General features: G+C 40.8%; 1 protein-coding gene across 7 annotated transcripts in view; it reads left to right on the forward strand.

Annotated features, from left to right (window-relative positions):
* plekha7a (pleckstrin homology domain containing, family A member 7a) overlaps positions 1-22,358 on the forward strand; it is a 143,181-nt gene that overhangs the window by 111,316 nt on the left and 9,507 nt on the right. For 5 of the 7 annotated variants that reach the window (XM_067590505.1, XM_067590506.1, XM_067590507.1 and 2 more), the window contains 12 exons: positions 8,162-8,343; positions 10,613-11,167; positions 11,755-12,310; positions 13,370-13,453; positions 14,018-14,263; positions 16,008-16,061; positions 17,545-17,610; positions 19,323-19,403; positions 19,989-20,138; positions 20,976-21,077; positions 21,445-21,556; positions 22,175-22,305. In XM_067590505.1, coding sequence (XP_067446606.1) covers positions 8,162-8,343; positions 10,613-11,167; positions 11,755-12,310; positions 13,370-13,453; positions 14,018-14,263; positions 16,008-16,061; positions 17,545-17,610; positions 19,323-19,403; positions 19,989-20,138; positions 20,976-21,077; positions 21,445-21,556; positions 22,175-22,305 — 2,319 coding nt within the window. The remainder of the gene's footprint in view (positions 1-8,161; positions 8,344-10,612; positions 11,168-11,754; positions 12,311-13,369; positions 13,454-14,017; positions 14,264-16,007; positions 16,062-17,544; positions 17,611-19,322; positions 19,404-19,988; positions 20,139-20,975; positions 21,078-21,444; positions 21,557-22,174; positions 22,306-22,358) is intronic. The other 2 variants (XM_067590510.1, XM_067590512.1) reach the window with 2 other exon arrangements.

Consider the following 22,358-nt stretch of genomic DNA (forward strand, 5'->3'; position numbering starts at 1 on the left):
TCACATTAAAATTCAAGCTTTAATGGTAATGTGAAATGATGAAAGTTGTCACCCCACATGAAAGTTTCTGTTGAAGACGTAAGCGTGTCGTGAGATGATGTGATGCAGACACAAACACAATTCCTTGAAATCATTGCAATGAATGTCATGTCAGGCTGGATAGTATGAAGTTGATTTGAAGCTGTTGACACTATTTAATTGACTGAAGGATGCATCGTTTTAAGCAATTACTCAAAACTTTAAAAAAAAAATCTTCTAAAACTTGACCGACACTGTCAGAGTATTCCCACTGGAGCCCATTTAATATAAAAATGTATTTCCTCATAGCACTGAAAACCTGTTGCTTCCTTACCACAGAATGCCACTGTAACTAACACCTGTTGTATGTTGTTCAACAGATTTGGTGGCTAACTATTTTATTATTATTATTAGAGATATATCGTCAAACATAATTCATGAGTTATTGTGTATTCATCTGTTTTGAAAAGTCAGTTCTGTTTATGTGGCTTTAAAATACTTTTTAATTAGTCTCAGAAAAAAATGTCTTGAAATCAAAACAGTCAGTTTAAACTCTTAAATCATCACTTTTTCAGTTCCCTCATAATTGACATTATAATCTAGGATGATTCATTTGTTAATTTTTTGACAGTATAAAGATTGACAGTGTAAAATGATCAAACGCTGCCTAACCACCGATCCAACATCATTGTGGTTTGTGCAGCACTCAGCACCTGTTGTAGTGACGTCTATTACCACCGAATGTCTGTCAGTGTCTTTATTGAGACAGACAAGCTCCTCTGGAATGGAATGAAGCTTCTCCGTTCCCCGAGGCACAATGCTTTTTAAGTTGAAGCCTTGTGAAGTTAAGAGGCGGACTTAGTTACACACATAGAGGAATGTTTGTCCACATGTGCGTATACTGTACTGTAGGCCTCGACTTAATGTATGCATTTGAAATTTGCACCTATATAAGCACAGGGTTTTCAGGTCCTACAGACAAAGATTTTGATTTAACTTTTAACCTGGTTTTATTATATGAAGTGACATGTTTGCCTACTGTAATGGGACCAGGTCATAAGTTTAATGGCTGCCATTTTCCCTGATCTATTCTTGAGCAAGACATTGAGTCCCTTCCTGCTCACTCCTTACCGATCTCTTCTGGATAAGAATGTTGGCTTAAAGTCTAAACGTTTCACTGCAAACTGGACAAACTGGGCATCCTCTAATGAATTTGGTGCCTAAAAATAGCAACTTTATCAAATCCCAGTTATTACACCTATTGATCTAACATGCATCCAGTGTTTCTCAGCTAAAATTAGCAACTTTTACGCAATGCTCTTCCCTGTTGTTGTCACTGGCTCTAAACTCTTTTTCATTACAATATATCTGCCTCATCATAGGTAATCAGGCAATCAATGTCATGAAAGATAAACAGAGCTAAATCCAGTTTCAGGAAATGACCATTTTTTTAGCCAATTATACAGTACCAGTCAAAAGTTTGGGCACAGATATATTTATATGAATTGATAACATGATATTGATATCACTAACTGAAGCTTATAGTTTGCCTACTTTCTTCACATATCAGTGGGTCACTGCATGGATCCCACTTCAAAAACACATCGATGATTCAACATACTTGGTTGTTTGGTGTCGTTGGGATTCAGGTTTTTGTTTTTTTCCAGCAAGGGCAGAGGGTGAACACTGCCAGCAACCTGCCACCATCAGCTCTCCTGCCATTTTTTATGCCCCTTGTTCATTCTGATGTTGTTCTCCCAACATGACTGCTGCTTTCTGATACTGAAGAATACATGTTGTTTCCACTTGAGACAGTTCTTTCAGAAACCAGCCTGGCCTGTGTCGTTTTTTTTTGGATACCAGAGTGAAGAGTTGAAGTGAACAGAGCTCTGTGTGTTTGTGTGTTTGTGTGTGTCTGTTACCATGAGTGACAGCAACAGGAGTGAACTGGTCATTTCCCACACTTATCTTTCATTCTCTTGCATTCTTTACAACCCACAGCCGACCCAAATGATTGTTAGTGTTTGTTTTAATCATCCTTGGCTACTAGACAGGAGGGAGTTTGCTGAAGAAATACACTCCTAAGGGCCTAAGACAGATGGTCAAAATATTTTAAGTCAAAATATTGTAGATCATCATCCATGGTAAGAGGGAAACCATGTTTTTCTCTGTCTATACAATGTTATAGCATGGTGAAGTCACACTTTTTGCACAAGAAAACATGAAAAAGCGCACTTTGTCATATAAAAAGTCATCTTAATAAAGTAACAGCAACAATTGGCATAATCTTAAACTACTTTTTAAACCAACAAAAAAGAGCCAAGCTGAACTGAAAGCGAAGTATCTATCACAGGAAAGTGGCCCGGTCTACTTCTTGAGAGTGATAGCGCTGTCAGAACTGCCCTGCTGCAGTAAACCCCACCCATCTGGTACTCAAAGCAGGTTAAAACAAACTCCTATTAAGAATGATTTAAAATGTTGCAACACCCAGGTCTGTTAAACCCGCACCAGCAGGACCACAGTTAGCCTCCCGAGCGAGCCAGATGGTGGGTATTTTAATTGGTGTCTGAGTGTGTGAATGCTGAACCCGATGAATACCAAAGCAACTCAAATGCATCATGACCCCCACAAATTCAAGCTCCAAGGTTCCACACAGACCCACCCACCTTCCTCCCCTTCATCCCCTTATTCACCGAATCCTCTTCCCTCTCTTGTTCCCATTGGTTGGCTGCCCGACTGGGACTTCCCTCCCACCCCGTGAGTGTGTCGCGTCGTCCAGTGACAATCCTCCCATAAATAGGTACTCTACCCTCTCACGTGTTCTCACTTTGCCAGATCTATACCTTAAATCCTTGTTGTCTGCCGTCGGTGTGGCTTTTTTTTGGGTCCAAACATGAGAGAATATACGGCAGCCTCGTATATTTCTCTGTTGTTGTTGTTTTTTTTTTTTTTATGCATGTCTTGAGAATTAACTTTTGGCTGATGTGGTTGTGTTTTTTTTTTTGTTCTGTCATTGTCTTATTTAATTCCCCCTATTTTTCTCTCACACCCTCCTCGTTATCGCAATGTGAATCTTTGTATTTGGCTTATCTGGTTTTTGGGCTTATCGTTTATCTATGTGCCGCTCTCATCCCCATCTCCTCCATCTGTCACATCTACTGTACCAGCATGCAGTTCTCTGATGGCTTGGAGAAAAACTTTACTTTGTTATTTGGGACTCACGTCACCTCATGCTACTGTTTCAGAAATGAAAAGTGGGGGGAAAAAATCATTTTTATGAGCTGTAGGAGATCTTTCCATGTAGATAGATGCAGGCTATGCAACCCTACGGCCAATAGAATGGAGATTTCCCCAAGCAGCTGCTGCTTAAGGGAACTTTAAAGTACTTTAAACCTGTTTTATACTAGCTTCCTAACAGGATTTATTTATTTTTTTACAAATAGAGAGTTGAAACACTGAATGTTTTTTTCTAAAAGCAGACATGAGCAGACACCCAGAAGCTATTATTGGCTCCATTTGGATGTTTTTCAGTGTAAATTCAATTTCTACAGTTGCACATTTAGGAGAATGTACCTTATCAGGAGCTTTGTGCTGCTCTGGCTGCTGAGGCTTATCTTTATAAGCACAATGACTCTTTAAATAGCGTACGGACAAAGAGTGTGTGTGTGTGTGTGTGTGTGTGTGTGTGTGTGTGTGTGTGTTTTGTTAGGGGCTGTCCACAGGAAAAGAGCCGACACTATTGTAAGCCCTTCTGAGTGCAAGTAGTGAGTGATAATTTTCAGTTTGCGGAGAACGAGAATAAGAGGCTGAAGGAGAGAGAACACAGGAAGGGAAGGAAGTGATTAAGAATGGAAAATAAAAGGCAAATAAAGAGAGGAAGAGATAGGAAAAAAGGGAAAGAGGCGGAGAGGAAGGATGTGATGAGGGCTAGTCGCGGTGAAACAGAGGGCAGAAATAAACGGCGAGGCAAAGAGGTCTTTTTTTTATATTTTTTTCATGAAGCATCATACAACAAAATAATGGAGAAAACAAATAGTTAGGAACACCCTTAAAACTGCCACCAACTCCCACACAGGCACAAACCGCAGAGAGAAATAGAGGCTTAGCCGTGCACGGATTCAGTGTGTAGGTGTGTCGGTCACGGACTCGGAGCTGAATGACCCACTCAGCATTCCTACTGATGAGAGGCAGACTCTCCCAATGTTATTTTAGACCGCTGGTGGTGTGTGTTGCATTTTGTCGCTGTGTGCCTTTGTGTTCTGATGTAATGAAAATAGGAAGCCATTGGGGGCCAGTGATTTGGATTGAAATCGATAAATTTGTGTATAGTCTGGTGGGGGTTGAATAAGTTTGTTTGCAAAGTGAAGGCCACTTCAAAACACTGTATGGAAAAGGATTGGAAATTAGGGTTAAGATTAGAGGTAGGTTTAGGGTTATGGGTAAAGTTTAAGCAATACAAAAGGGTTAGGGTTAAGGGTTAAGGGTTCAGATCTAACTTACATTCTTAAGGGTCATTACAGTACAAATATATGTGTCTGTGACTTCACTGCACATGCATGCCTATATCTCTGCACGTGCATAAATATCTGACCAGCAGTGCAGTCCTCTGTCTCTCATCAAGCAGCCTGTCCCCTCGTAGCCATAAGAGGCCGTCTGTCAGAGTGCTGCTGCTGATGGTGAGTTAGCAGGCGTGTTTTGACAGCTGCTTCCTCAGGATGCTGATATTCCACTTGTCAAGACTTTCCAGGTGTTTTTAGCCACATCTATGATTCAAAGATGACCAGTTGCTAACTAGTTTCCCTGCCTGTTTCCTGGCCTCTAATGTACCTCAACACATACCCACGCCTGTGAGTGACAGGTTGACCGAGCCCCTTCGTATGGTTCACGTCTGAGGTCGTCCTCAGTGTCTCGTTGAGACCTGCAGACTCAGCCGAACTTTAAGGAGATAGCATCAGAATCCAAATCACCTTTACGACCGAGTGCTAACACAGCAGGTGAACACTGCACAGTGCATGACTTCTGTAGCACAAAAAGGAGCAGTTTACATAGACTAGATATTAATGTATATAGGTAGACATAATTGAGTTAAGTAAGGCCTGTGATGTAGGTTTATCAAAATACTGCTAAATAAATGTAATTTTGTGAAAGTCTGCTGGCCTGTAAATACAGGACGAGTGTTGTCATGTAGTGTTATATCTCACTGATCTGGCATACGTGTGTGGTCGTCTTAGAGTATATCATGACATGGCCTGATATACCCTGTAGCAGGATGACTAATGCTTATAGGGCCTGATCTGCAACAAAACGCTTGTCAAGAAAGACCTAGTTCACTTACAAGGTTATCAGGACCTGAACGAATCAAGAGAGTGGCGCATTCAGTTCCTAGATCTTAAAATATGTACCAGGATCAAGGCCAAGTACATACTCAAGTGCAGAAAACAAGGAAACGATATTTTAAGTCATTTTATTAGTGTTCAGAGGCAGCCACTGACGTGAGCTTGTTTCAGACAGCGGGGCTTTTAGATGGGAGGTGAATTATCAAGCTATGGGAGCGTTTATGTTTATTTGTGTGCATGTCTGTATCTCTGTGTTGGGGTTTATACAGAGTTTATAGTAACAAGGGTAGAGCAGCGGGGAGGGGGGGTGACAGTCTGTATTTGTTTTATTCATGAACTTGTTCAGCGTGTACATTCAACTGTATTAGTAGGTGTGGTGTTTTGCTTGTTCCTGGCTGTCATCATGCTGCAGGCAAGAAGCCAAATAGAGAAATTTTATCACAATATAAACAAATAAAGAAATCAAAGAGAAATTATCGTATTGCAAACCACAGGTGGTCCCACCAAGACACTCCATACGCACTTACTGCACTGCATTCATTATTTAGTGAATGAATTAGGATAGGGGAGATTTAGTGTTTAATTACTTTTCATTTGCATGCATCTGTTGTTGAGTGGGCTCTCTCATTTGTCTTCCAATCCTAGCCACCCTAACAGTGAAGGAAGGAAGGAAGGCAGGAAAGGGAAAAGTAGGACATTTACAGAGCTGCGAGGACATTTTTTATCAAGGATACAAAACACTTGAACGTTATTAATTAAAAAACAGCTGTTGGTGATGCACTGTGACTTGAATTTCTGGGCCAGTTCTGTCGTTTGATATTGTGTCATGTTATCCCTGTGGATAGTTAGCCAAATATATATATATATATATATATATATATATATATATATATATATATATATATATATATATATATATATATATATATATATATACATATATATATATGTTCAGCACAGTTAAAAAGGAATTCAGTTGCAGGAACACTATCTGACTATATGACTTATCAAACGTCGTGGTGGCGGCCCCTCAGGGCTTCGCTTTGGACTCGCAAAGTTCAACAAACTTAGTAGAAGAAGCAGAGATAGCAACTTCTCTACTGATGGTATTCTCAGTAGACTCAAAATGCAGCCAGAAACATGTTTTAAGCAGGAAACAACTCTCTCATTTTTCCTCTGCTGGAAAAAAAAAACCCTTCCTCTTTCCTGCAGTTGTTATGCTAGTGCTAGTTTTACTGCTGTCTCCACCTACACAAACAGCATTCACCTTCTGAATATAACTGCCTCTCATGCGGTCTCTGAGGTAGAATAAAAAGGCACCATGGGTAATGTAGGAAATTGCTGTGGAGAAAAAGTCGGTATGGAAAAAAAGTCAATTAAAGCTGCATTAATAGATTTTTCGGCCACTTGGGGGCAGTGGAAAAACCTGTAAACAGAACACTGACACACAGTATCATCACCGTATAAAGTAATTATGGCTAACGTGTTGGGAATCAGTTGCAGATTTATACATCCAGTAGATGCTGAACAACATTAGCATTCATTTGGGTTTTGTTTCTGGCCAATCGGTAAATTTAAGTCCAATATTTACTATTATTGTAGCTCTGTTTTGGTGTTCACCAACTCTTCAGGGGAATAACTGGCTCTTTAGCAGCTGAATGCTTCACTGTTTTCACCAGCTAGTTGCTTAATCTGCTGTTTGATGCTGGGCAGGTAGTGTGCAATGGGATTACCAGAACTGCTGTGGCTGGAAACAAGGATGACAGGAGTTTGCAGGCAAGAAAACCAAAACAATTAGCTTAAAGAGGCTAAAACACCAAATTGGGTGACAATTCTCAGTAGGTTTATCATTATGAGAGACTCCTCACGCATAAAAATAGTGATCACGTATTAATTAGTGCAGCTTTAAATCTTTAAAAAGAGTAGTATAAGTGGTATGCAGTTAAACTTCAGTCAGTAAGACCAGACAATTTAATGTGAATAACATGATGTACTCATTGTTCTGCAACATCAGACATCAAACATTTATGTCCAGTATATTACAGTATGATTCCTTCTTATATTCTACACATTGTGCCATGAAATCCTTCCCCATGATAAAAAGGTGCAGATGCACTCTTGACTTTCACACAGTGACAACTGTGCTAGATCAGCTGACTAATAGCCTTATTACTGTGCATACAAAGAAATATCTATCTTAAGTGTGAGTGTGCCTGTCATAATCTAGGCACTTAATCACAGAGTACAATTACCTTGTCATGGTGTGGAATCTAATCAGGCTTGTATTTCGCACTGCCTCTTTGGAGAACTACTTTTCTTTTCAGGACCACTGTGATTCATGTTAATATCTTGTTTTGTGAGTTGAAAAATATATTAGGCACATATTAAAAATGAATATAAATGCAAACTGTTATTTGCCATCTTGTACGTTCTTGGTAGGTTTCTAAGCTGCAATAGAAGGAAAAAAACGATTCGTGAGGAGACAGGTTTGTGAGGAGGATTTGGGTTTAGGGGTTCTTCTTCTGACACATTTTTTATTCTCCATTGTACCGAAATATCTTTCCTCTCATTGGTCAAAAGTTGTGGCTTTGTTGGTCTTAACTGGCTGGCATTTTTGTCTCTGTATTTCTATTGTGTGGTTTCCTGCATTGGCTATTTCTGTATCGGTCGTTGACGTTGTTTCTCTCGTTGGACAGCATGACGTCTCCCTGTCTCTTTGACCAAACTTAAAGCTCATCTAACTCAACAGCTGATTTCTCTTCCTCTCTGACCATGACGCTGACCTCTCCTCCTCTCTCTTCCTATAGGCTAACCACACTGGTATGCGCTCGTACATTTACAAGCAGAGCTCTGTGATTGGCTCGCAGGCGGAGCACACTGGGATGCGGACGTATTACTTCAGCGCAGACACCCAGGAGGACATGAACACCTGGCTGAGGGCCATGAACCAGGCCGCACGGATGCAGAACCACAGTGACGCTCTGATCAGGTAGGGCCACACACACACACACACACACACACACACACACAACAACACACACACACACACAGAGTACCCCTCTCTCAAGTAACTGACCACATGCCTCACAAGCAATCATTGCTCTAAACCAGGCAGCTGTGAGGTGCCACGCTCAAGAAGCCCCACTGAGAACATGAGTACATTCAGTCACTGAACACTTACCTGACCCTTAATGATTAAATAACTTTCCCCAAAACATTCTGACTTTTTTCATATTAAAAAAATGTCAACTTTATTCAGAAAAATAACTTCCAGATCATCTCTTTTTGTGTCTCTGCTGACAAAACATTGGCTTCCCCATCTTACGCCATGAGCTCCCCCTTGTGTTTGTTGCTGGTATTGTCATTGCTCCAATTCTTACAAACAAAAACTTTAGTCACCTTGAGATACATTGTTGATTATCATCACATCCCTAATTTTATCCTGAACAGGCCAGACAGAAAACACACACATACACAAACTTACACATAGGGTCAGAAGAGTTTGTACTACACTTCCCAGAGATCACTGGTTAATCAGTGACAAGGATGTTTTCCTGTATCTAATAAAAGTCAAGCTGTTAACATAAATAATTTCCATATTATCACACTACATTGCTCACTGACATAAAACATTAGTGAATCAATAGCAGTCCAGGTCATGTATTTTCTAAAGCTTGTAGTTATAAAAAGTTATTTTTTTATTTAATACTAATATTAAAAACATTTTCTTCATTCATAATCCCTTACGGCCTATCAGACAGGTTTTCTTTCAGCAGGTGTTGTTCTAAACATCTCACACAGTGTTGTTTTGTTTTTTTAAAGTAACTGTTTTTGGGGGCATTTTTTTGCCTTTATTACAAACATTATTATCATTATCTTGCCCCCTAAACCATGGAGTTGCCCCCTACACAGCATTGTTTATATATATGGGCTAAGTGATCATGTGACAGGACATCATTTTTATTATACTCAGTGTGAGAGCTACGGTTGTTACATCCTATAAACACATACCTTGTAGAAAGTGTTGTCGTTACTCTTTTGTATATCATTGTAGATGACACTGATTCCTGGGAGATGATGACACAGTACACAAACATCTCCACTCCGCTGTTGACAGCTTTAACAAATCTGCGTCCGTCCTAATGCCATAGCATACGAGCGTAGCGTGGTTGTTTACATGCTTACTTGCTTTCAAAGAGCACATTCTGATGTTGTGAAAGGCTGCTTTTGAACGAGCAGCCACTCGCCCCATGTATTATTCATGTGTTGACAGAGGGAGGTGTCACAGATCAAATACATCACATCATTCACTGGCAGCCTCAGACACCCGCAGCTCGTACTGCTTCGTTTTTGTTTTTTTTCGTTTGTTTTTGGAAGGGGAAATCCCACAAGACTATTCTAGTTTTAACTGAATGACAGAAAGGAAGCGTAGCAGAAGACAGCTCCTATCTGGATTTTTTTTTTTTTTTTTTTTTTGCGGTTTTCATGTTTGAAGTGACAATAACAGTAATATTACTTTCTTCTTGCATGTTGCACTTCTTTTTCCAGAGTTTGGTTACATTTGCAATATTCAAATATATATCCAGCAACACACTACTCAAAAGATAATGCAAAAATCTCGTATGCACCGTTTAATACAATCTGATTTAGACAAACCGGTTACCATATTGCTAATTTATAATGCTGCCAGGGACATCTCTGTACCTGAGGCTGTTTAATTCATTATTAAAGTAACCTGTGGTGTGTGGTTCATTGAATTTCAGAGACCTGACTGTCTTTCTAGCCTGATTGCCTCTTGTTGCAAGGGATTTTATCAATGAGTTTAAAATCTAGTTGTGGTTACAAGGCTTTGCTTGTTATCTGCCCTGATTTGTAATGGTCTTTGTGGTGTATTAAGCCCTGTCCTTAAAGTCAAGGGATGAGGCTAAAGGTTTCTTTCTCATGTGACCATCATCTAGTTCAAATTCAGTTCAGCACAACAGAACAAAGACAAAGATGCCTGAAACGCAGGAACATGATGTCAGGGAAATGATCAAATGAAACAGAATTGGCGCTTATTGAGTAAAAACAGCTGAAATCCTTTGAGAGGTTTGAGGAAAAAAAAAAACTGTCAGGAAAAGTGCTGTAGTTAACCATTATCTGGTTCTCTTAGGAATGAAATCCTCACAATGTTGAAGAGAAAGCCACCTAAAAAAATATAAGAGTGTAAAAGGCCAACATTCATCCAGGCTTTTTCTTGTAATCTCTGCTCTTCACAGCCCATGTGACAAGTTAGAGAACTTTAACATAATGCAGCAACAGACAGTCTCACAGACGAACCACATCAACCACCACAAGACCAAGACTGCAGACTCTGATGGCACAAGACCCATCATCCACGAGGTTCTCCTGGAGCCCATACACCGCGACGCAGAGGAGCGCTGCAGCTTCCACAAAGAATCTCCTGCTACAAACATGTTGGAGCATCCCATGGGAAGCAGCACCCTGGAAACAGACACACATACTTCCCTGCCCGCCAACCCTACAGCCTCCGCCCTCCCACAGTCGGACCACATGTCGGCCTCGGCGCCCGTATCCAGGGTGCCATCCCGGGCTCCGTCACGTGCCGCCTCGACACTGCCCTCCAGCGTTTGCACGAGGAACGGCCTGGTCTCCACGCCCAGCCCCATCCTGGAGCCAAACGGGATCGCAGCAGGGACGTACCAGAGGGCTCCAGCGCCGCCCCCTGCTGACACACAGAAGCATGTGCAGAGGAGGAGCGCTCTGGAGCAGGTGGAGCATTGGGTCAAAGTGCAGAAGGCTGACCAGAAAGGGTAGGTCACTGTCGTATACAGTACACAAAAAGGCTCTAATAAGATTGTGTTTATATCATATTTTGTGACCTTACAAATGATTTATTCATTTTTGTAGCTTGATTTTGAACTAGCTATGCAACACAGTGAAAAGGTGGCCACTGCTACAGAAGTTCAACCGCAGTAAACAATCCTTGTTTTCTAGTAAATGATTGTCAGCTCAAATATGTACTGTATGAGTACTGTAAAGAGTTCCCTCTAGTTGTGTTTTCTTGTGGGTTGAACAGGAGCAGGAATTCAGTCCATTTTAAGCTATTCAGGTCTGTACTGTTTTATTCCTGAACTCAGACTCCAGCTAAAAATTCTGAGTATGTTATTGTTCAGAAATACTATGAACAACTGATGTACTTTTGGACTGGCAGCCTATTTATAGCTTTAGAGATGTAATTCAATATTTATTCAGTTTATTTTCATATTTTAATCCTTGAATAAAGTTGCAGGTAACATTAAACGGGTTGGAGAAAGTCCTACATTTTACTCTCTGAGATCTGATGTTTATCGGGTTTTCAAAATACATCCTTATGTGTCCTAATGTTCCTACTCCATAGTCCCCCATCTAGAGAGAACACCCTCCCCCGCCGTACACCACCAACCCAGCCCAAGTACACCACCATGGACGCATACCAGACCCTGCCAAAGACTCCTCGCCAGAGCCCCCCGCCTGCCCGACTTGGCGAGTACAAGTACGCTCAGGACCGCCTGAGCCACTTCCGCCTCACCCCAGAGCAAGGCGGCCCAGGGTCCAACACCGTCTGGCAGCTGTACGAGTGGCAGCAGCGCCATCAGTTCCGTCACGGCAGCCCCACAGCGCCGCTCTATACTCCAGCCCCGGAGTACCCTTTCGGCCCCCGGCCCCCATCCACCGTGCCTCCCTCCTCCTCAGCTCCCAAGTCTGACGGGCCGCCCCGCTGTGTGTCAGTACCACCTTCATCCGCAGACATCCCTCCACCCGGGCCCCCGCCAGGCTCCAGCCGAACCCTGTCACCCACACGGAGGCCGCACACACCTGCTGAACGGGTGACAGTAAGGCCAGTGGGTGACAGGTCAGTGGTGGACATCCCCTTCACTGTTTCTCCCCGCAGGACCAAATCTCAGCTGTTCAAGGTAAATCAATGACTGACAGAAGCAGAACAATAATCTGCTGCATGACCGTCCACCAAAGAGTTTTTGTCGTAACTGTTTCAAGTTTGTTTATTACTGAATTGAAAGCTGCACAAAGCTGCTGCAGCAAAAAGCTAAAAAAATGAACTGGAAAAAAAAACCCAACAACTAATTTTTAAATAACATTTAAAATGTGGAGAGACAAAGAAAATCTAATACTGGAGTCCAACTTTCTCTGAGCAAAGTGCTGCGTTTGTATGGTATTGTACTTCCTGCGCACCAAGACATGTCCATACAAGACGCTACAATTTTCATTTTCAATGCCATCAAATCAGGAATTGCTAAGTGTTTCCAGAGTAATTAAGTGAGTAATAATACAAGAAAAGATAAAAGTAATAGAAAAGAAAGGCTGTGATGTATGACGACAGAAGTCACCAGGAAAGAAATGATTCCTGTTGCATGGATTGTGTGAAATTAATTCCATCTTGCCTGTTGTTTGTTCTCTTCCCAGGCTTGGATCATTAACACTTTTTTTCAAGTGCAAAAAATATCAAATAGAGTAGTTACTCATCCAGAACAGGTGTCTGTCATGCTGACAGTGTCGGGCGGTTGGAACTTTGCTCCACTGAACAGAATAATTGTTTTAGTGACTTGGGGAACAATATCAAACACATTGTGAAGACAACCCGTCTTTTAAATTACCTAAACTGTTTAATCAGTCAAAAAAGTGTTAACTGTTAACTGTATTGAAAATTTAAACATATTATGTAAAATACAATGTACAATATTGAATATCAAATATGCATATGTTTAAATACATTTGTGATAATTATGCAAATTGATCAAAATTAGCAACTATTCATTAGCATTTGCATGTCACAATTTTAATATTGAGTGAAAAAACCTGCAAAGATGCAAATTTACACCCAGTCTCAAATGCACACATACAACTTAATTTTGTCCAGAGATTATAAACAAGTATTTTGTAATCAAAAACATGTAAATCATTGTGTTGTATGGCGTTAACTCCACATATAAAATGTGTTGTCCATGTGTTGTCAGGCGGCTACTATCGAGAGACGGTCAATGCCTCCATCTGGCTACATCACACACACAGTCAGTGCACCCAGCCTTCATGGCAAAACGGTACGTCTTACAAATAAAAACATAAAACATGCTTCGATATACTACAGGTATTAACATTTTAACAAATATTGCATTAGGTATTACTATTACTTAAACTTGTTATCACTAACTGGAAAATTGAACTGAAACCTTAAATTTTGAAGAGATCTTCAGATTGAGAGTGTTCACACTTTCAGCAACTGTCAACAACTCAAGAAATGAGTCACCAGATGTGCATTAATTCTCCACTATGACTAAAAAGTTAACTGATATTGACCAAACATTAATTAGTCTTTTGTTGGCACTGACCAGTTTGGCTACAACTGAACTTTTGAGAAACTTGCCTTTTAACCAGCCTATCATGTACAGAGTGCTGTTGTGTGTGCTGATTTTTTGTTTCAGTACCATTAATCCTCCTAAATTTAGCCGCTGTTCAGCTTGTTCAAAGGAGCAATCAGCCAGTCACATAACAAAGCAGCTACTTCCTCTGTGAAGACGAGGGTTCTTATATAACAAGAAACATTTCTCTGAAGTTTGTTGTGGTTAGTATTGATGCCAGATTTAATGTCCTGTAATGCCTGACAGCCCGATGAGCTCACCCTGCTCCTCATTCAGCTGCGCCGGCACCAGGCCAAGATGGCCTCTGCACGCCAGCACATGTTAGCCCAGATCCAGCGGATCCATGGTCCCAAAGAGCCCTACCACCACAACCACCTCCTCACTACCGCCACCACTACTAGCACCAGCCCCCTCCTCAGCTGTGGCCCCTCTCCTGTATCCCAACTCAGTCATTTGGGCCTCTCGGCTACCTTAGGCCCCTGCAACACCCAGGTGGGGGCCCCTGCGGCACGCCTGCCTGCCCCCCATGTTACCAGGGGCTGGTAGAGGTTGCCCCTAAACTTATTGCAGGGCTGCATTACAACTAAATCGGGTTTTTGAAAAATGTGACTGAAAGATTCCTGCACGTTGTCTTTCTTATGCCGGAATATTTATAATAATTATTATTATTTTGATGACATTTCTTAAAATTTTGAGAAATTCCCCGTCCCCAGAGAATGAATTCTAACATTTTGAGGATACCCTGTCTGTTCCTCTGCTGCCACCATGTGGTTACAATTTCATTGACCGATTGTTGACGACATATTATGGAAATAAGTTGTTGGATTACCATTACATTTGCTGTGGATAGTAATGGTCTAACAACCTCAGAGGATGAATCCTAATGTATTGAACCTTCTAGCCTTTCCTCTAGTATTAAACCCAAGGCAGGTTGTCAACTGAGTAAAGAAGATCTTTAAAGATATATTGTATATATTGTTTTAATGTAATATTAACTAGTAGTGTAAGCATTTCTAGCTAAAACAGGAACTCAAGTTGGTTTTACAATAAAATTGAAAAGTTGCAATCTGTAACTTGGCATCATTGCGTATGTGTTATACAGTACAATTCAAAAGTTTGGACACACCTTCCTATTCACTCCAACCTTTTGACTGCTACTGTAATTAAATGCAATCGTGCTCAAACAATCTTAAATTCAAAACAGCTCTGACATGCTCATTAAATATCTCAAGGCCACTGTCGGTTGAATTTCTGACTTTTGCACCCCCCTAATGGGAGTATCCAAAAAAAAAATGCTTGGGGAAATGGCGATATACACCACTACATCCACAACGGATCTGACCAAGATACACTGAATGTAGTGAGAGTAACACATAGACTGCAACAGCTTCCACTGGGGTTGGCACAATTGTCTACAAACACAATCTAATCTAATTCAACATCCCTAAGACCAAACTTGTAACTCTTAGTTGGTTCACTTACTCCCAACTGTGATTATCTACAATCCTGTAAATAAGAAATAGTGCTTCAAATTAACCCATCCCAGGATTAAAAAGACTAACCAACACAAAAGTTAAAACTGCATCAGTATCAATAGCTGATCACAGTATATTAGTGGCAACCTCTACCTAAAAGCTCCAGTGTTTTTAATGGTGTGACATCTGGCATGGTTAATCTGTGAGCGCTGGCCTTGGCTGCCGTCATACTTTTGAACCATCTGCCTCTTTTCCATGTGCAGTTCTTGGCTGGTCAGTTTCCATATTGTGCTTCTAGTTATACTGTCCGTAGCATGTTGTGTTGCTAACTATCCAACGTCCACAAAGCCATCCCATGCTTTGGCTAACTGGCTGGCTGTGGATGTGTTGGTCAATTTGGTGCGTGAATCTCTTTTATATATGACCGTTTTTTGAAGTTTGTATTTTGTTGAGTGATGTGAGCTGAATTCAAAGCTGAAGTGTCAAAGATCTGCTGCCTCTAACAGATCTGGTTTGTGCTGGTCTTATGTTTGTTGCATCGGAGTGACTGAGCATCTCCAAGAAGATAAATGAATGAATATTTACTGTATGTGTGAATGTGTTGTGATGCATGTCTGAACAGATACATACCTGCAGTTCACATCATACCAGACACACAAATCCTTGATCCTGTTTGATTAACAGTTTATGAATTATTTAATTCTCGTTGACACAAACCAATAATCTATAGCTCACCTTTTTGTCCCCACCTCACCTTGTAGGCTGATGACACCTACATGCAGCTGAAGAAGGATTTGGAGTATCTGGATCTGAAGGTGAGAGATATGTAGATGTTATGAGTAATTTTCTACTTCTGCTGTGCTTCTCTGATATGAAATAACTCTAGCTCAAACCTAACATACTTGGTGTTACTTACTGACAACCATTTCTAACACTCTGGCCCATTTTGAACTGTCGAACCAAGATATTAGTGTGTCACAGCTACAAATAGAGATGTTCAAGCATCGGTTTGGGGGGAAAAAAAAAATCCCCTCCCCGAGTACTTGCAGTAGACTTTTTTAACTCTTGCGTGGTTGTAGAAGCATCCCCACGAAAGCAGCCGCCATTTTGTGACTGCGGCTCTGTGTCTTTGTGATTCTGACTCCCAGATCAGAGCTCTAGAGCCCCTGATCCTCGCAGTTCACAGTTTACTACTGCACTGCACTGCTGGGCCTCTCAGGCCTCTAATGAACGTAAGCTCTATGTGTACGTGTGTGTGCCTGTGACCAGAATATGTACTAAACAAAGAGACATAATGTCGTATGTAGCGCGTCTGTGATTGTGTGTGTGTGTGTGTGCGCGCATTTATGCTTGTGCATGTTTGTACAGTGTTCAGAGTAGGGATGCTCGTATAGTCTGTATGTGTGTGCGTGCGCGTGTGTGTTTGTGTTCACATGTTTAGAGAGTCTGTGTCCTAGAAAGACCATCCCATTGCTTACAACACCGCATTCATTCATGGCTTGAATGGCACCAAATGTCTTATCTCCATGTGACCTCTGACCCATCAGACTTCGCGCAACCCACTGTCCGCGTGGCGATGTTGAGGATGCTGAATAGTGGGCATGGGATGGCTCGGCAGTGCATGTGTTGTGGCTGTGGCTGTGGCCCGGTGGTTGTAAAGCCAGCTGCTTCTACCATCGTCTCTGAAACGCTGCACCTCCTTGACAACAGCACAGGGCTCTACTGTGTCATGTTTCTACTATTTTCCAACAAGGAGCACATGTACTCCTAAATTTAAAGGAACTCCTAAATAAAAAGTGAAATTAGTTCTGATTTTTGAATTTATACATGTGCTCTATTTTTATATTTTTGTCACTGCCATGAGGAAGGCAAAAACACATCTATTTCCTGCTCAAAAATACGTTTTTCTGACTTTTTTGTACAGAGGGGACATTGTGTGTAGGTGTTTTATGGATACATAGATGTTTATTTTATATATATATATATATATATATATATATATATTTATATATATAGATGTTTTTTTTTATACGTCAATTCGTGCAGGGCTTCAAAGTGTCCATAGCCATCGTGGTCTTCATGGCAAGAGCTGACTTTGTGTTCTCACACATACCGTCATGTACACGAGGTTGAGAGAGTGTGTCACAGATAGTCTGCCTCAGCCTTGTAGTAGTTTGTAGCTGTTCTCTGTGTTTCTGTATCTCTGTTATTTCAGCACCTTTCAGTACCGTGGAGTCAGCCACTTTGTTTTTTACCGTATAACCAACATCTGGAAATACTCATTTTCCCAATTTCCAGGTAGCTGGAAGTCAGACGCTGAAGGAATCAGGGAAACCTGTTAAGGTCGCAGAAAGTGATGTGGATGTGAGTACAAGCTTGATATCCTTTTACAGTGTTTGCTGCATTAACTGCAAACCAATTTCATTTCTGACACAGTCAAGTAGATTGTTTTCATCCCTGTTTGTTTGTATTTTAATCTGTTAGCATGTCTCAAGGACATGTTAACAAAATCCAATTTAAGTTTGGTGGAAACTGAGACTATAGGCCAGGAAAACATTTTTAGTTTTTGATGTAGATTCAAAGGATTTGTTAATATTGCAAGGTAGTGTTTGTTGCTATTTTCTCATTATATACTGCTTCTACTTCAATGATAAAATCTTGCTAATGCATCCAAGGATTTCCTATTACTGTATGTAGTATGATGCAAATTTTCATTATCAGTTAATCTGCTGGTTATTTTCTCAATTAATAGATGATTTGTTTTGTCTTTAAAATGTCAGAAAATAGTGAAAAATGCCCATTGTAATTTCTAAGACCCCATAGTGATCAGCAGTCCAAAATCCAAAGAAATTCAGTTTACTATCATGTACGACACAGAAAAGCTTCAAATCTTCACATTTGAGAAGCTGCAGCAGACAAACGTTTGGCATTTTTGCTTGACTAAAATGATTATTAAATAGATGCTGATAAATTCTCTATCAATCAACTAATCGTTTAATCGTTGCAACTCTACATGCAAATACATATTCACATGCAGAGTTAGCATCTCGACGTATCTGCTATCATTAAAATAACTAATGAGTTCAGTTAGTTCTGTTTTTTTTTTCCTCTCCAGACAACGGAACATGAAATTCTAGTTTGTTTAGGGGAGCAGCACTGACTGCCACGGTTCAATTGGGCCTAAAGTGATGGTAATTAAGACAAAACAAAATATGGATGTTGTGGAAAAAGTGTGTTTCAAGCTATAACTCTTAGCTTCAAGGAGCAAATAGCATGCAGAGAGTGTTAACAGGAAAATGCAGTAACTCTTTCAGTTTGATAATCCAGATGATTCCCTGCAGTGTTTCAAACTGTTTCTTGTTTCTCTCATGAAAGTATTTTTCAGTTCAAGCTTCATACACAACTGTTTAAACTATTTATGAGCGCGTTGTCTGCGATGAATATTTGATTAGATCCGACAACAACATCACCGTGGAGACAACAACAGGATTAATAATTTATTTGATGGAATATAAAAACTAATGTCGAATGTAAAAATGTATATGGATAAGCAATTTGTTCACGTCAAGCTGTTGCAGTTGCAACCTCATTACATGAATGTTATTTAGTTGTTTTACCACCGGATGAGAAAATGATCCAACCTTTGCCTTAAAGTTTGCTCAGTTTAATCAGGGATTAATTAACGAGGCTCAGAGCCTCCCTGACACTGTAATTAAAAGTGTCAGGTGGGTCGCATCCACTTTGCGTAATGGGTTCACTCACAGTAATTATAGGCGAACGAGACCACGGGAGATGGGAGAATGTGAATATTATGTGTTACAAACATGCATGCATGCACTCAAACATTAAAAAGAGATACACATAAATGCATACACCCGGATACATGTACACATACACATCTCTCTACAGCTACAGAGACAAGGGGAAGTTGTAATTAAGTTAATGGGCCACTTAATTATCAAAGGTCAACACACTGACACACACACTTCAGCGAGCACTAGAGAAGTGTTTTATCCGTAAGAGCTTCGACGGCCTCGCTCTCTCCTGCGTACTCAGCTCTGTGTTTCCCCTCGCAGGTGAAGTTGAGTCGGTTGTGTGAGCAGGACAAGATCCTGAAGGATCTGGAAGCGAGGATCAGCTCCCTGAAGGAGGACAAGGTAAACAGCAGGCTGTTGATACAGGCTGTGAAAACAGGCAAACACAGCTAGAAAAGATTACATGACAGTGCCACGTTGAAGCACACAGCTTAGAAACGTCTGTTAACCAGTTCAGCTACAGTAGAGTTTAGACAGTAAACATAAAAATCAAACAGAAAGAGTTTCTTTCTCGAGCTCTGCAGTCAAAGGAAAATCCGGGATCCATTTACTCAGACTTTGACTCAATTTCTTGAAGAGAAAAGCTAGTAGTGCTAGCTATTGCTACAGTATTCTTCTCCAACAACACACATAACCCTGTTTGAATGTTCTCTCTACTTCTGCAACAAAAAGTAAATGACAATACAATAACTCATGAAAGGAATCGCTCACCAGAGCACCATATAAAGCTCAGAAGTTAAGTAGAAGGAGGTTAAATGAGATCTCATGATGGCTCATAATTGACTGTAAAAACATGCTGCCCTCTAGAGGCGTCTCTGAATGAGTCTTATCTGCACATTTTTAGAGCAACATTCTGTTAAGGAAGCATCTCTACTTTTTTTTTTTTTTTTGTTGACCTGCGTGCTGCGTGACCCTCTCAACCTTCAGGATAAGCTGGAGAGCGTGCTGGATGTGTCCCATCAGCAGATGGAGCAGTACCAGGAGCAGCCGGCCCACACCCACAAGATCGCCTACCAGCAGAGGCTGCTACAGGAGGATCTGGTCACCATCAGGGCCCAAATATCCCGGCTCTCCACGGTATGCCTGTGTGTGTGTGTGTGTGTGTGTGTGTGTGTGTGTGTGTGTGTGCGATTTCATCTTCTTGTTTTTGCACATTATACTGTATGTGTAGTTTGGAGGAATCTATCATAATATTTATTTGGATATTGTTCAGATATCATACATAAAGATGCTACATATATATCACACAATGGCAAATGTTTGCAAAATGCAAAACACTGGTGTGCTTAAGTATGTGTATGTGTCCTTGTGTGTATTTATAAGTACGTATATGTTCCTAGGCATGCGTGTGTGTTTAAATGCTTCCAGCTACATGTCAGTGTGTGTGTATGTATAGGCTGATCTGTCTGTATGTTTTAGTGTGTGTTTCTATACTAATGATTATCTTCATTATCAATTCATCTGTTCATTATTTTCATGATTAGTTGATTAGTTGTTTCATGTGTATGATGTCAGAAAATGGTGAAAAATGTCGATCAGTTTCCCAAAACCTAAGGTGACATCCTCAAAAGTCTTCAGATACTCAGTTTATCATCATAGCACACTAAAGAAACCAGAAATTATTCACATCTGAGAAGCTGGAACCAAAGAATTTTGGAAAGTTTTTCTTCAAAAATTTAACAAAACAAAAATGTATGATCATAATAGTTAGAGTTAGATTAAGTTAGATACATTTTCTGTGAATCAGCCATCGACAATTGATTAATCAACTAATCGTTGCAGCTCTACTGTAATTAGGTTTGGTGTTTACATAAGGACACATTCATTTCTATACATGCATCTTTGTAAACTGTGTATCTTAAGACTCTACAGGTAACATTAGTCTTTCTGTGTGTGTGTGTTTGCGTAATGCAGGAGATGGCACACGCCTGGGAGGAGTACAGCTGGCTGGAGAAGTCAGTAGAGCAGCTGAGGGAGGCACTGCAGGCACACATGAACCACAGCGCCACCCCACAGGTAAGACCTGATACTGCAGCTCAGAGCAGGTTCACGTCCAAACTGAAGGCCTTCGCTCCTCTGTTACACCATTGAGATCTTACTGTAGGCTGCGTTTTTTTTTTTATACATTTGGCTTTCTACTGTCTATATCCAGTTTGTCCTGAAGGCTTTGAGACAGTGCAATCATATGAATACGTTACCATATCTTCTGCCTCTTTTTAAAAAAATAATATATTTAAAAAATCTCTCCTTTGTACTTGGAGTGACAGCAACTGTGCAGTTTCAATGTCTTCCATTTCAACAGGACACAGGATTATCAATGAGATTGAGCCAGAAGTGAAAACTGTTTGTTTGTGTGTGTTTGTGTCCACGTGTTGTTACACAGCAAGAGAAAGCTGAGCTGAAGCGCGAGCTGTGGAGGATCGAGGACGTGATGGGGGGACTGAGTGCCAGCAAAGCCAACTACAGAATCACCATAGACTCCGTCCAGAACCCAGGTAGGACGACCGCAGCGACCCAGCAGTTTATATCGGCAAAGGACGTTTAATGCCATGACTGATGGTTTTAACAAATCTGCATGATTAATCAGTATGAAGTGTTAAATAAAAAGTTGAAACACACGCAATAAAGATCCTGACTCATTAGTCTTAGTATTTATCTTCATTCTGTAAACCATCCATGTATGTTACATCCATTTACTTTAATTTTGTTTAATAAATACCAGAGCTGTCACACATTCACTGAATACATTGGTTACTTGAGATTCTCATGATGTTTCTCCACTAACTGTGTAAATATCAGTAAGCAGTTTTTCAAGGCAGTGTGTTCTCTGTGGATATGCTACACTGATGATTTGTATCTTAGTTGAGAAATCTGCTTCTAAAGATTAGATTATATGAGCACTCTGCAGCTACGCTCGGCTTGAAAACAGCAAATGTGTGGCTTCTTGCTGCATTCATTGAAATCTGTGGCTTCATGTCTGTTTCCGTGCTTTTCTCAGTGTGAATGTGGTCAGAAATTTCCCCCCACTTCCTGATTGTAAATCCATTTCAAACCTGCTTACATTTTAAAAAGCTAAACCTTCATTTCTCTTTGTGTTCTCACCCCCCTGCCAGAGAGGAAATTAGTGCCTTCGGTGTCGGACGCTGCAGTGCCTTCTCATAGCGCAGAGGTCCAGCCTCCTCCCCGCAGCTCCATTCCAAGCACCCTCTCCCATACGTTGCCTCACAGCACCGTGCCAAAGTGGGTGAGTGTCACCCTACTGACTGTAAAAACTGCAGCAGAACTGGTTCATTCCAG

The sequence above is a fragment of the Thunnus thynnus genome, chromosome 5, assembly GCF_963924715.1.
Source record: "Thunnus thynnus chromosome 5, fThuThy2.1, whole genome shotgun sequence".
Taxonomy (NCBI): domain Eukaryota; kingdom Metazoa; phylum Chordata; class Actinopteri; order Scombriformes; family Scombridae; genus Thunnus; species Thunnus thynnus.